Source organism: Hyaena hyaena, unplaced genomic scaffold (genome assembly GCF_003009895.1).
Source record: "Hyaena hyaena isolate Hyena2069 unplaced genomic scaffold, ASM300989v1 scaffold_1181, whole genome shotgun sequence".
Lineage (NCBI taxonomy): Eukaryota > Metazoa > Chordata > Mammalia > Carnivora > Hyaenidae > Hyaena > Hyaena hyaena.
Window position 1 is genome coordinate 384,322 of NW_024081813.1, and position 13,862 is coordinate 398,183.

The following is a 13,862-nucleotide window of genomic DNA, read 5'->3' on the forward strand; positions in this document are numbered from 1 at the left end:
TTTAGATTGTAAAAGTTTATTGATATGGTCAAAAAGCAAATAGCCAGACATTTGGTTATCTTTGCTACTACAATGTGTCATTTTGAATAGTATTTTAAAAATACATAACAAATAATATTTAAAACATTACTAGAAAAGTAAATTAAGAGTCTACTTTAAGGCACTTCATGAAAGCAAATTTCAAAATTTCCACAAAAGTAGTTCTATTCTAAGTTTAGTAAATCTGCTTTCTACAGATTTTAGCCAGAATGTAACTTTTCTCCCTGCACAAGAAAAATGTGCTATAAGGGAGACAAAACAAATACAAAAAAAAAAAAAGTGTCATTCTTTCAATGCTCATGGCACATTATCTGGCGCTATACAGATTACATGGCAGTAGTATTACCCTGGTCAGTCTGTACAAATCAGGGCATCTTTAAACAAATTTCATAAGAATCACAGCATAAATTTATTTGGCCTGAGACAATTACAAGAATAGCAGATAAGGAATCCAGATTCACTCAATTTACAGGGAAGTAATTACCAAAAAGTGAATCCACTAAAGGGGAATGGTCAACTGTATGTCCCCACCCACCAAATCTTCAAACAAAAACCCATATAAAACGTTTCTTAGGCAATTATATTCATCTCTTCCGCAAATCTCTTTATATAAGACTTTTAGACCACATGGGAGAGTTATTAGATAGTAAATAGTAGGCAAAGTATGATTTTAATGGAACACTTCTAAGATTGCTTTAAAATTTTTCATAATCATAATTGTCTTATTTCCATAATAGTGGAATTTCAGGATATTCTTCATAACTATAGGTCAAGTTATAACTAGATCTAATGATAACTTTCATTCTTCACAGAAATTTGGTTAGCACTTACGATTATTTCCACTAACAGAAAAAAAAGACAAAACTCAAAACCTCTTCAAATATTTACTGTTTCTCCACTTGAGGTGAGAGAATGAAGGCTAAAATAATAGCAAAAACAGAACAACGTTCAATAAACAGTTTACTTTCTATTCACAGGCAACAACTCAATTATGTCAGGATGTGCTTCTTCCAGTCTAGGGGAGTCCTCCTAAATACAAGGGGTAATGAAATATGTTGTAACTGTAATACAGAAATTGACTTAACCAGATGAACCTATTTTTTTCTCTGAGGTACAAATGAAATAAGCGACAATCTCTGATTTGTAGAAACATTTCAGACCATTTTTAAGTTAAACAGATTTTAGTACTAAGCTACATTTGTATTAGAGTGGAACCTACCTTAAATAAAAGAAATTAAGGAGACAGAATAAACCTAAAATCTTTCCAAATAAAAATAGTTAACACCACATTCATGCAGAAATGATAACCCTGTATTTAGATTTTTTAATGTCTATAGCTACCAAGAAGCATAACTAGCACTGTATTTCAGCACGAAACATGAAGGAGGGGGAGGACTGGCTAGTCTTTTCTAAAGGTTAGACATATACTCTAAACAAGATTGTTCCATTTTCAGAAGATCACATAGCACATATTTCTCCGCCCGAAAGGAAAGATGTGCAAAGTATTCATGCAAAGATGGAAAAGCTAAAAATGGATTCCTGATACATTCCTGTAACAGGCATATGTAGGAATACCTGCTCAGGACTTTTTTCCCCCCTAACTTTGGGTAAGATAATATAAAAGCAAATAGCCAAAAGCTAACTAAAGCAGTTTCGAGCCTTGTTCTAATTAAAATGTAGTAGTTATAAAATTTTTATAATGTACTTAATTTTACTAAATTAAATGTTACATAAAGTTCATCAGGAAGGGAAGGTTAGGAGGAGAATTGCATCCAAAATACTTCATGATTTTGACAAGAAATTGCTTGTTAAGGCACTACAAATCTTCTTTGGTTAAATGATTAACTAATTAAATCACTTGAAAAAAAAAGAGGTAATACAAAATACACAAATTGCATTCTTGTTTACAACACACACACACACACACACTTCTCATTTTTCAATTTCCATTACTCCAGTGCCTACATTTCTCTGGGATCCTTTTTAACTCATCAGAAAGCTGAAACAAAAATATTAAACAATATATTAGTCTTTAGAAAACTAAGCTTTATTTATTTATTTATTTATTTAGAGAAAGAGAGAATGCATGTACATGCAGGCAGGGGAAGAATGGAGGAAGAGGGAAAGAGAAAAGAGAAAATCTTAAGCAGGCTCCATGCCCAGTGTGAAGCTTGATGTGGGGCTCAATTACATGCCTGTGAGATCATGACCTGAGCCAAAATGAAGAGTGGGATGCTTAACCGACTGAACCACCCAGGCATCCCACAATAGGCTTTAATTCTAGCACATACTGTATCTTGATTTTAACAGACAAAAGAGCATTTGGGTGCATGTATAATAACCTTTGAGTACTAATACCAAAATTGAGAAACATCGAGACAATGAGATGGTCTTGGGCGAGAAGGAAATAGACATAAACTTAAGTTAAAATATGTCATGAAGAGACATACTGACTAATAACTGAATCAACCATGGTGATGAAATAAAGCAATAGAAATCCCAACAAGACTGCCCTTGTGTCCCATTCAGTATTCCATAGAGGAGAAATTATTTTAAAATATACATACACAGAAGAGAATAAAAGTATAATGTAGAAGATTATAAATCAAGAATCAAAGTTCTGGTAGGTTTTGTTCTTAAAATTAAGTTTTCCAGCACCAGTATCCATCAACTGATGAATGGATAAGAAGATGTGGTATATATACACAATGGAATGTTACTCAGCTATAAAAAAGAACAAAATCTTGTCATCTGGAACAACATGGATGGAGCTAGACAGTATTACGGTAAGTGAAATAAGTCAATCAGAGAAAGACAAATACCATATGATTTCACTCATATGTAGAATTTAAGAGATAAAAGAAACAATGGGGTGCATGGGTGGCTCAGTCAGTTAAGCGTCTGACTCTTCATATTGGCTCAGGTCATGGTCTCATGGTTGAAAGTCTGAGTCCCACATCAGGCTCCATGCTGACAGTGCAGAGCCTGCTTGGTATTCTCTGTTTCTCTGTCTCTGTCTCTCTGTCCATCCCTTGTGTGCTCTCTAAGTAAATAAACATTAAAAAAGAAAGAAAGAAAACGAGCAAAGGAGGTGGGGTGAAAGAGAAGCAAACCCAGAAAGAGACTCTTAACTATAGAGAACAAACTGATGGTTACCAGAATGGAGGTGGGGGGGGGATGGGTTATATAGGTGATGGGGATTAAGGTGTATACTTCTTGTGATGAGCGCCAAGTACTGTATGGAAGTGCTGAATTACTAAATTGTACACCTGAAACTAATATTACACTGTACGTTAACTGGAATTTTGCTCAGCCATCAAAAAGAATTAACTCTTAGTACCTGCAACCATATGGATGGGGCTAGAATGTATTTTGCTAAACAAAATAAGTCAGAGAAAGACAAATACCGTATAATTTCACTCATATGTGGAATTTAAGAAACAAAACAGATGAACATAGAGGAAGGGAATAAAAAGAGAGAGAAGCAAACCATGAAACTCAACTCTCGAGAACTGAGAGTAGATGGAGAGGAGGTAGTCAGGGGATGGGCTAAATGGATGTTGGGTATTAAGGAGGGCACTTGCTGCAATGAGCACTGTATGTTATATGTAAGTAACGAATCACTAAATTCTACTCTTGAAACCAATATTACAATATATGTTAACTAAAATTTAAATAAAAATCTGAAAAAAAGAAAAAAGGAATAAAGTAAGTTTGTAAGAAAAAAATGCAAAAGAAGATTAATTTATATTCATTAATTAAAAGAATCTAGGACTGTCACATGAATGAATCAACCAGGGAGTTGTTCAAAATTACCTACTATAAACGTGTTAAAAGTAATATGAAAAATGAATTTCTCTCAAAAATATCACTTGATATACTTTATCTTTAGTATTCATAATCCTTTGTACAACAGGACAATATTGTTGTTGTTTTTTACAAATAGTTTATTGTCAAGTTGGTTTCCATATAACACTCAGTGCTCATCCCCACACGTGCCCCACTCCATGCCCATCACCTCCCTCTCCCCTCCCCCCATCAGTACTCAGTTTGTTCTCAGGATTCAAGAGTCTTTCATGGTTTGCCTCTCTCCCTCTCCCCCACTATTTCCCCCCTTCTTCTCCCCCTTGGTCCTCCGTTAAGTTCCTCCTAATCCTCTTATATGTGCAAACGTATGGTATTTGTCCTTCTCTGCTACAACAGGACAATACTGTATTAAAAGAACAGGAATTATGGCAACTGGCACTCAGATTATAAAACTAATTCACAACATCCCTTATTATGTAGGTACACTTCTCATGGCTACTAACAGAATAAAATCAAGAATTTACAACCAGGACAGTAATTTCTTCCCTGAGCCTTAGAGATCTCTATGAACATTTCAAGCCAATTAGATCTTCTTAAATGCTCTTTCTTTTTTTGTTGTTGTTGTTTTTAGAGTTTGTTTATTTTGAGAGAGAGAGAGTACAAGCAGAAGAGCAGAGAGAGACCAAGAGAAAGAATTCCAGGCAGGCTCTGTGCTGACAGCTCCCCCAAACACTCTTATACTCTCTATAAACTGAATTCTAGGGGCATCTCGGTGACTCAATTGGTTAAGTGTTCAACTTTTTTTTAATGTTTATTTATTTTTGAAGGAGAGAGAGACAAAGCGTGAGCAGGGGAGGGACAGAGAGAGATGAAGACACAGAATCTGAAGCAGGCTCCAGGGTCCAAGCTGTCAGCACAGAGCCTGATGAAGGGCTCAAACAAACAAACCATGAGATCATGACCTGAGCTAAGTCAGACGCTTAACCTACTTGTGCTACCCAGACGCCCAAGCATCCGACTCTTGATTTCAGCTCAGGTCATGATCTCACTGTTCATGGGGTTGACCTCCATGCTGTTAGCTTTGGATTCTCTCTCTCCTTCTCTTTCTGCCACTCTTCCCCATTCATGCGCTCTTTCTCTCTTTCTCAAAATAAATAAAAACTTTAAAAAATCAAAATAATAAAAATAAACTTGATTCTAATGAAATGTTCTGTTTATGACATCTAAAGAGCCTTGAAAAGTAGAGGTGAGAAGTTTAAAAAAAAAAAAAACATGAAAAGATAATTTGCTCCAGGATGCCTGGGTGGCTCAGTCGGTTGAGCGTCCAACTCTTAATTTTGGCTCAGGTAATGATCTTGCATTTTGTGGGATTGCGCCTTATGATGGGCTCTATGCTGACAGCATGGAGCCTGATTCAGATTCTCTCTCTCCCTCTCTCTCTGCCACTCCTCTGCTCTCTTTCTCTCAAAATAAAAAAAAATAATAATAAATAAAATAATAATTTGCTCCTCAAGAGTAAGTAGAGTGCATGGACAAGATATAAAGTATTCTAATCATAAAGTGTTTTTAGATTTCCAGATTAAGTTAGGTGATGTCAGAATAATCCTCAAAGATGTTCCTGAGTAATTACATATTATATCATAATTATCTTAAGTTAGTTTTTATATGCAACATATCTAAGTTAAAGCCTATCTCTGCTTTAGAAGCTAGAATAGTTTAGAGGTAAAGCAAAAGAAATATTATAAAGCAACATTAATCATTGTTAAGTATAAGTAATCACTATGTGAATATAAAATAACCATACCTATATGGATATCCATGATATTTAGATCTGAAAATAGAGAGCATCCAACTGAAGAATAATACAACAAGTATAATACCAGCCACACACATTACTGGAAAAAAACAAAAGGAGAGTAAAATGAGCATGTTAAGCATAATTAAAAAATGGGGCATAAATTTTAGTCTACAAGAGTCAAAAGGAAGGGATATAATTTACTGGTAAATTTTGACTTTCCAAAAGTTTTCATACCCATTATTTATCTTTAGGATTCTGCCTTCCCATTTAATGTGATCCATTACAATATAAGGTAGTTCCACTTATATACTTGTGAAATTTAATTGTATATAATAATAAATTCCTTTAAAATCATCACAGTCAAGAATTTAGTGTTAGAAAGTTCTACTGACAAGAAAATCACTCACTAAATTCCTTCTAAACCCTTAAAAGTGGCCTTATTGTATCAAAAAATGTTGATTTAAAGACATCTGATAACATCATTGTGACACCCTCACTTGAAAGTACTTTATTCATTTACAGGTAACTACACTGCCTATATAAGGAGCTCATTCAACATGGATGCCTTATTTGAATAATGAGAGGAAAAACATCCTGAATCCCAGACCTAAACTCATAGTTCTCTTCATTATTTTCATATACTCTGATTTAGCATAGCAGTTAATGACCTTAACACTGGATGCTGAGCCCACAATGCTCAAGTATGATTCCCATAACTTGAGGCTCTTTGAGTCCTGGGAATAACACTGGGTAAAAATCATAGAGGTGGGGATGTGGGAAAGCATGCATGCTACAGCAGTGGAAGTTCTAGGGAAACACACTTATTGGCCAACACTAAAAACAGCTTTTAGTTTTCTTATACTTAGGGAACAATTTTTTTTTCCTTTTTAAAATTTCCACATAATATGATTAGGGGCTAAAATGTAAATGTTAAATATATTTTTTATGAGTAATAAACATAATCATTATAGAAATCTTTTTTATCCATTTAAAAACACACATACATGTATCTATATTTATATACAAAATCAATCTGCATATGTTTGTATTCTACTTTTTTCATTTAACAAAAGTAAAAGTGTTTAAGACAGTTTCTAGTAAAAAATAAATGTTAAATGTTTATGTTTATTATTTTATTAGGTTACAATCTTAGAAGTAGAACAAATTGTGATTATTTTAATGTATGTCACCAAAATATTTTTTAATTTAAATTCATGCCACCAGTGTAGTACCCAGAGGGCCTTTTCCCAATAATGAATACTGAGAAAGGCAAGTTTTTAAAAGTCAGGCAATGAAAGGATGTATTATTGACTAGGTTAAAAAAAATTGATACATTTGTTCTGCTTTTGCAATATGTGAAGATTCATTTCAATTCAGAAAAATAACAATCTTCTAAATCTGAAATCCAATGTCATCATTTTTTTCCCCTAAAAAAGTAGACTATATTTAGTGAGGTTAATTTGATAACATTTAGCTCTTTAGTCATAAAGGAAAACTCTCACTTAAAGTTATTTCATGTAAGTAAAATAAAATTACATTGCTAGCATTTCTTTGCAACAAATACCCCTGTGTGACTATTTTAATACATAAAAAGTTCATCCAATCCAACAGAAAAATTTCCAGAACTCTAGTAGATAAATGGCAAAAGACAAAAAGACTTTTTAAAGGGAAAACACAAACAGCTAAGAAACATTTAGAAAAATGTTCAACTCTACTAATAACCAACAAACTACAAAATAATATAAAATTTCCCCCTCATCTGATTAGCAAATACACACATACACACACACACACACACACACACACACACACACACACATTTTGAATGAGCTTAGCTTAGCTAATGCTGACAAAGTTACTGTGAAACAAGCGGCTTTTTTTTTTGGAAACAAGCATATTTAAAATGCCACTAGTAGGAATATAAACTATCAGAACATCTGGGGAAAGAATTTGGCATCATCAATTTAAAACATTTAGAGAACTATAAAATGCACAAGACCATACATTTTACTTGTAGAAATCTACCTTAAGGAATTAATATAAAATGAGAATAAAGCTTAATATACTATGATAGTCATTAAAGAAATATTTATTATTATGGAAGTTAGAAAAAATGAAATGTTTAACAAATTCAGAATGGTTAAGTAAATTACCACATAGAGTAGAAATTTAAAATTATGTATAGGAAAATGTTTATTAGTGAATTGTTTAAGTCCAGTTAAAAAGAGGGAGGTACAAGATTCAAAATTTTATACACAGAATTTTAAATAGGTTTTTACAATGAAAGAAACTATATTAAAACATTAAAATTTTTAGCTTCTCAATTATGGAATAATGGATAACTCTCCCCCCAAATGCTTCATACTCTGATTTTCCCTTCACATTTTCTACATTGAGTATATGTTACTTTTAAAATAATTAAGAAGTAAAATAACATACTTATATCTAAGAAAGGAAGTGATTAAGGGATATTCTTTTTTCTGTATTAAAAGCAGAACTGTTATATAAAACAGTATGCCAACTATACTTTAATAATACAAAATAAAAAGTAAATAAAAATAAAGGTATAATTGTTACATTTTGGCATAGGATATAACTTACTCTTTCGCTTTCCAATATCCATGTCAGATGTAGCAGCTTCACATAAGAGCACCATCCCTAAGGTAACCCCACCATCTTAGAAAAATTAAGGAGAAATTCACACAGACATAATAGACAAACTACTTTAATATTCTTATTCTTTCATGAAGAAAATTATAAAGAACATACAAATCTTCAATTTCAATTACAAAAAACTAACTATAATAAGTAATCTTGTATCTATACAGAATGACAATTGTCTACTATGAAGATATAATAATAAAAATATTAAGGTTGGAAAATTACTTCATTTGTACAAATAAAATATTTTCAACGAATGTCTCACTACAACTCACAAATGAAATATGAGTTTTCCTGACATGGTACTTTGATATAACCTTCCTGGACATTCTGGCAACTATTCTTCCATCCTCGTATACATTTTATTTTTTATTTTTCAAAAATGTTTATTTATTTTGTAAGAGAGAGAAAGAGCTTGAGCAGAGTTGGGGCAGACAGAGGATCCCAAGCAGGCTCCATGCTGCCAGCACAGAGCCCAATGCAGGGCTCGATCTCATGAACCCAGATATCATGACCTGAACTGAAATAAAGACTCAGACATTCAACCAACCGAGCCACCCAGGCACCCTCAACCTTGTATACATTTAAAAACATTAAATAGCCTTTATGATTATTCAACCACCCTCCAAAAATGAACACATTTGAACTGTACACAATTTGGAGAATAGCAACTAATTTTTATTTGAAAAATGACTTTTCAAAAATTCTCCAGAATTTCAACAATTAACTTTTAAAGGACAAATTACTACTAAACTAAGTTTGACGTATTCTAATAAAAAAAATCCTGTATACCATCACCTCAATTTTATCCAGCTTAATACAGAAGCCACATAAGTACAAAATATACCTACTCATGAAAATAGGCTACAGAGGTGCAGGGGTGACTCAGTCTGTTAAGCGTCTGACTTCGGCTCGGGTCATGATCTCATGGATTGTGGGTTCAAGCCCTGCGTCAGGCTCTGTGCTAATAGCTCAGAGCCTGGAGCCTGCTTTCTGATTGTGTGTCTCTCCCTCTCTCTGCCCCTCCCAAGCTCATGCTCTGTCTCTCTCTGTCTCTCAATAATAAATAAACATTTTAAAAAAATAGAAAATAGGTTACATATGGGATGGTTAACTGCTAAAATAGCGAAATTGAATTTTAAAGCAAACATAACATGTTCTAGTAGAAAAGAGAGATTTACCCTGCAGTTTGGTAAATACAAACAGCAGTTAAAAGTGCCCAAATCACTGAGGTCATGATCTCACAGTTTATGGGTTCAAGCCCCAGGTCAGGCTTTGTGCTGACAGTTCAGAGCCTGGAGCCTGCTTTGGGTCCTGTGTCTCCCTCTCTCTGCCCCTTCCCCACTTATGCTATCTCTCTCAAAAATAAATTAAACATTAAATTTAAATAAGAAAAAAAGTCATATCAGGAGTGCCTGGGTGGGTCAGTCAGTTAAGCAGTCCACTCCTGATTTCAGCTCAGGTCATGAGCTTATAGTTTCGTGAGTTTGAACCCCATGTTAGACTCCACTCTGATTGCTCAAAGCCTGCTTGGGATGCTCCACCACCCCCGCCCCTCCCCCACTAGTCCTCTATCTCTCTCAAAATAAATCAACTTTAAAAAAATGCCCAAATCAACTATGCATACACACACACACACACACACACTGTAGGCTACAACATGTGGGTATGATTAAGCAGAAAGGGAAAAACAGGTGTTCAGGTAAGGCCTGAATTTATTATTGGCTCTATAGTTTGTCTATTCATTCCTTCACTACGGTCTTGCACTCTCATCAATAGGCTCTTTTTAGGCATGATGCCCATTCATTATGCTTTTAGTTGCTTAGACAAGTTGTATTCTCCGATGATTTTTTTCTTACTGAACTTCTTTATACCCAGATCCATGTAAAGATCAATCATTTCTACAGGCTTTGTTTATGAGGCACTCTACATTAATGGTTGAGACTTTTGATTTAGAAATGGTCTGTTTTGTACCACGGTTTGTATGTATTTTCTTTTAATAAGCTTTACATCTTGCAATATACTATCAAGGTCTTAGTGTGCTGTTCTCAGTTATCAAGAGCTGTGATGTACTTCCTTATATATTGATTCATTTCATTTATTGACTTTTAAACTTTTACTAACACTGCCTACTATATGGCATGTGCTACTAATTGTTGGCAATTAAAAAACTGGACAAAATATAGACCCTTCCTTGGACAAGTTTAGACTTTAGTGGGGGATATAAGTGATGAAACAAATAATAAATAATTACCTAATCATGATTAAATGTTACTATGGGAGAATTGAATAGAAATTAGAGAAAGTAGTATTCTATAATATACAAGAACGAGGCTATAAAATGAGATCACAGTGGGGTGCCTGGGTGGCTCAGTTGGTTAAGCATCCAACTTTGGCTCAGGTCATGATCTTGTGGTTCATGACTTTGAGCCCTGTGTTAGGCTCTGTGCTGACAGCTCAGAGCCTGAAGCCTGCTTCAGATTCTGTGTCTCCCTCTCTCTCTCTGCTCCGCCCTCCTCATGCTCTGTCTCTCTTTCTTAAAAATAAATATTAAAAAAATTTTAAAGACCTAGTAGAATTAAAGTATACTTTATACAATGAAGGCAAAATCATTTGCATAAAATGAGGCATAATTACACAATTGTAGAAAAATGTTTAAATTATGTACTTTGAATTATTATTGTCCAAGGATTACCTTAAACAATGACATACAATTTCTTTGTCTATGAAATTAGCAGTTTAAAAAAGTGAGAATACAGGGGGACCTGTGTGGCTCAATTGGTTATGTGTCCGACTTGGGCTGAGGTCACAGTCTCACAGTTCGTGAGTTCGAGCCTCACATCAGGCTCTGTGCTGACATCTCAGAGCCTGGAACCTGCTTTGGAGTCTTCTTCCCTCTCTCTCTCTGCCCCTCCCCAACTTGTGCATGTGCTCTCTCTCTCTCTCTCTCTCACACACACACACACACACACTCTCTCTCTCTCTCTCAGAAATAATAAATGCATAAACTTTAAAGAAAAAATGTGAGAATACATAATAATACTTAGAACTTGTCAGGGCTATATCAGTGCACATATTCTGCCAGCAATCATCCTTCCCTTTTTTCAGCAAAACTCTTTTGGAAAACAATTTAGACAAAACATCAAGAACAATAGAAAGATTTGTACACTTTGCTTCAAATCTTATTTCTGGAATTTGGAGATGGGCCAAATTATTTTATTTTTATTTTTTAATGTTTATTTTTGAGAAAGAGAGAGTGAGCAAGAGCAGGGGAGGAGCAGAGAGAGAGGGAGACACAGAATACAAAGCAGGCTCCAGGCTCTGAGCTGTCAGCACAGAGCCCGACGTGGGTCTCAAACTCACAAACCAGGAGATCATGACCCGAGCCAAAGTTGGACACTTAACCAACTGAGCCACCCAGACGCCCCTGCCAAATAATTTTTATACCCAAGCAAACACTTTTTTTAAAATATTTTATTTATTTCTGAGAGAGAGAGAGAGAGACAGCATGAGCAGGGGAGGGTCAGAGAGAGAGGGAGATACAGAATCCGAAACAGGCTCCATGCTCTGAGCTGGCAGTGAGCACAGAGCCTGACACGGGGCTCAAATCCACGAACCGTGAGATCATGACCTAAGCCGAAGTCGGAGGCTTAACCGACCGAGCCACCAGGTGCCCCAAACACTCTTTGCAATGTTCAACAATAGATTAACTGAATTATGATATACACATTATATAAACATTAAGAATGATCACTATTTTTCCTTGCCTGTATTTTCTTATATCTCTGTAATTCTCATGCAGCATTTGAGAAGGCCATACAATGGCCATACAATGATATGGAAAACGCTTGTGATATATTAAACTAAATTGCATACAAAATAGGTCTATAACTACAAAAAAGGGAGCACCCTCTCAAAAAAATACAAATAAGCAAAGAATCCAAGAGAATAACGCAAAAATAAGCCTAGATTTTAATATTAGGGTTTAAGATCATGGATGAAAATTTTCCAATCTGCTGTTACATTTTTTAAATTCAAATATATTTAATGTAAAATTCCATTTGTGTAAAGTTAAAAAATAAGCAAAACTAATCCATATTGTTGGCAGTGAGGATAGTAGTTACCTTTGGGTGGGGAGGCAGCAACCTGGAAGGGGTTATGAGATGGGGGAGGCTTTGGGTTGTAAGTAAAATTTTATTTCATCAAATGGGTATTGGTTACACAGTTGGGTCATTTTGTGAAAATTTATCAAACTGTACACTGCACTTATGAATTGTGAACATTTCTGCATGCATATAATAATTCAAATTAAAAAGTTTAAAATACAATTTTAAAAGTTGCTTTTAGTAGATTAGTCAATTCATATAGCTTGCTTTATCATGTAGTAAATTATAAAATATTAAAATACTGATAAATATGTGGATATTTTCCAAACTCATAATTACTAGTTAGGCTTTGTGTCCATAAAAACATAAGAGATTTTCAGTCTTCCATAAAATTCCCTACTGCTAACAAAGTTAAATTGCTCCATTCATTCTTACCTTCACAACTACTACACAGTATTTAAGGTACTGTCTTATAATCTGTGCATATCTGTTTGCCCCAATACTGTTAGCTTCCTAGATAAATCATGCATTCACAACATTCAGCAAAGTAATTGCTCAGAAAATATCACTCAACCCTTCCTAACCACTACCAAGAAAGCTTAAACAAAATAAGGGAAAAATAAATATCACACTGAAAAACCTTTCCCATTTTGCATTCTATTAACCAAGTTTATAACAAATGGTGTATTTCCAAATAGAAACTATTGGACTTCATAAAAATAAAAAGCTTCTGCACAGTGAAGCAAATAATCAACAAAACTAAAAGGCAACCTACAGAATGGGAGAAGATATTTGCAAATGACATATCTGATAAAGGGTTAGTATCCAAAATATATTAAGAATTTATAAAACTCAACACCCAAGAAAACACAAATAATTCTGTTAAAAACTGGGAAGAAGACACGAATAGACATTTATCCAAAGAAGATGTACAAATGGCTAACAGACACATGAAAAGATGCTCAATTTCACTGATCATCAGGGAAATACAAATCGCAACCATGATGAGATACCACCTCAGACCAGTCAGAATGGCTAAAATTAACAACATAGGAAACAACAGGTGTTGGCAAGGATGTGGAGAAAGGGGAACCCTCTTACCTTCTTGGTCGGAATGCAAACTGGTGCAGCCACTGTGGAAAACAGTATGGAGGTTCTTCAAAAAGTTAAAAATGGAACTACCCTATGATCCAGCAATTGTACTACTAGGAATTTACCAAAAGGATACAAAAATATGAATTCAAAGGGATACATACCACCCAATGTTTATAGTAGCATTATCAACAATAGCCAAATTATGGAAAGAGCCCAAATGTCCATCAACTGATGAATGGATAAAAAAGATGTGACAGAGGAGAGACACACACATACAATAGAATATTACTCAGCCATAAAAAGGAATGAAACTTTGCCATTTGCAATGATGTGGATGGAGCTAGAAGATAGTATTA

At 34.5% G+C, this 13,862-nt stretch overlaps 1 protein-coding gene across 1 annotated transcript in view; it reads right to left on the reverse strand.

The window, feature by feature from the left end:
* Positions 1 to 13,862, reverse strand: part of MAGT1 (magnesium transporter 1) — a 55,943-nt gene continuing 42,081 nt past the window's right edge. The window contains exons 8-10 of the mRNA XM_039222727.1: positions 8,246 to 8,320; positions 5,651 to 5,741; positions 1 to 2,038 (exon numbers count right to left, since the gene is read on the reverse strand). Coding sequence (XP_039078658.1) covers positions 2,023 to 2,038; positions 5,651 to 5,741; positions 8,246 to 8,320 — 182 coding nt within the window. The 3' untranslated portion in view covers positions 1 to 2,022. The remainder of the gene's footprint in view (positions 2,039 to 5,650; positions 5,742 to 8,245; positions 8,321 to 13,862) is intronic.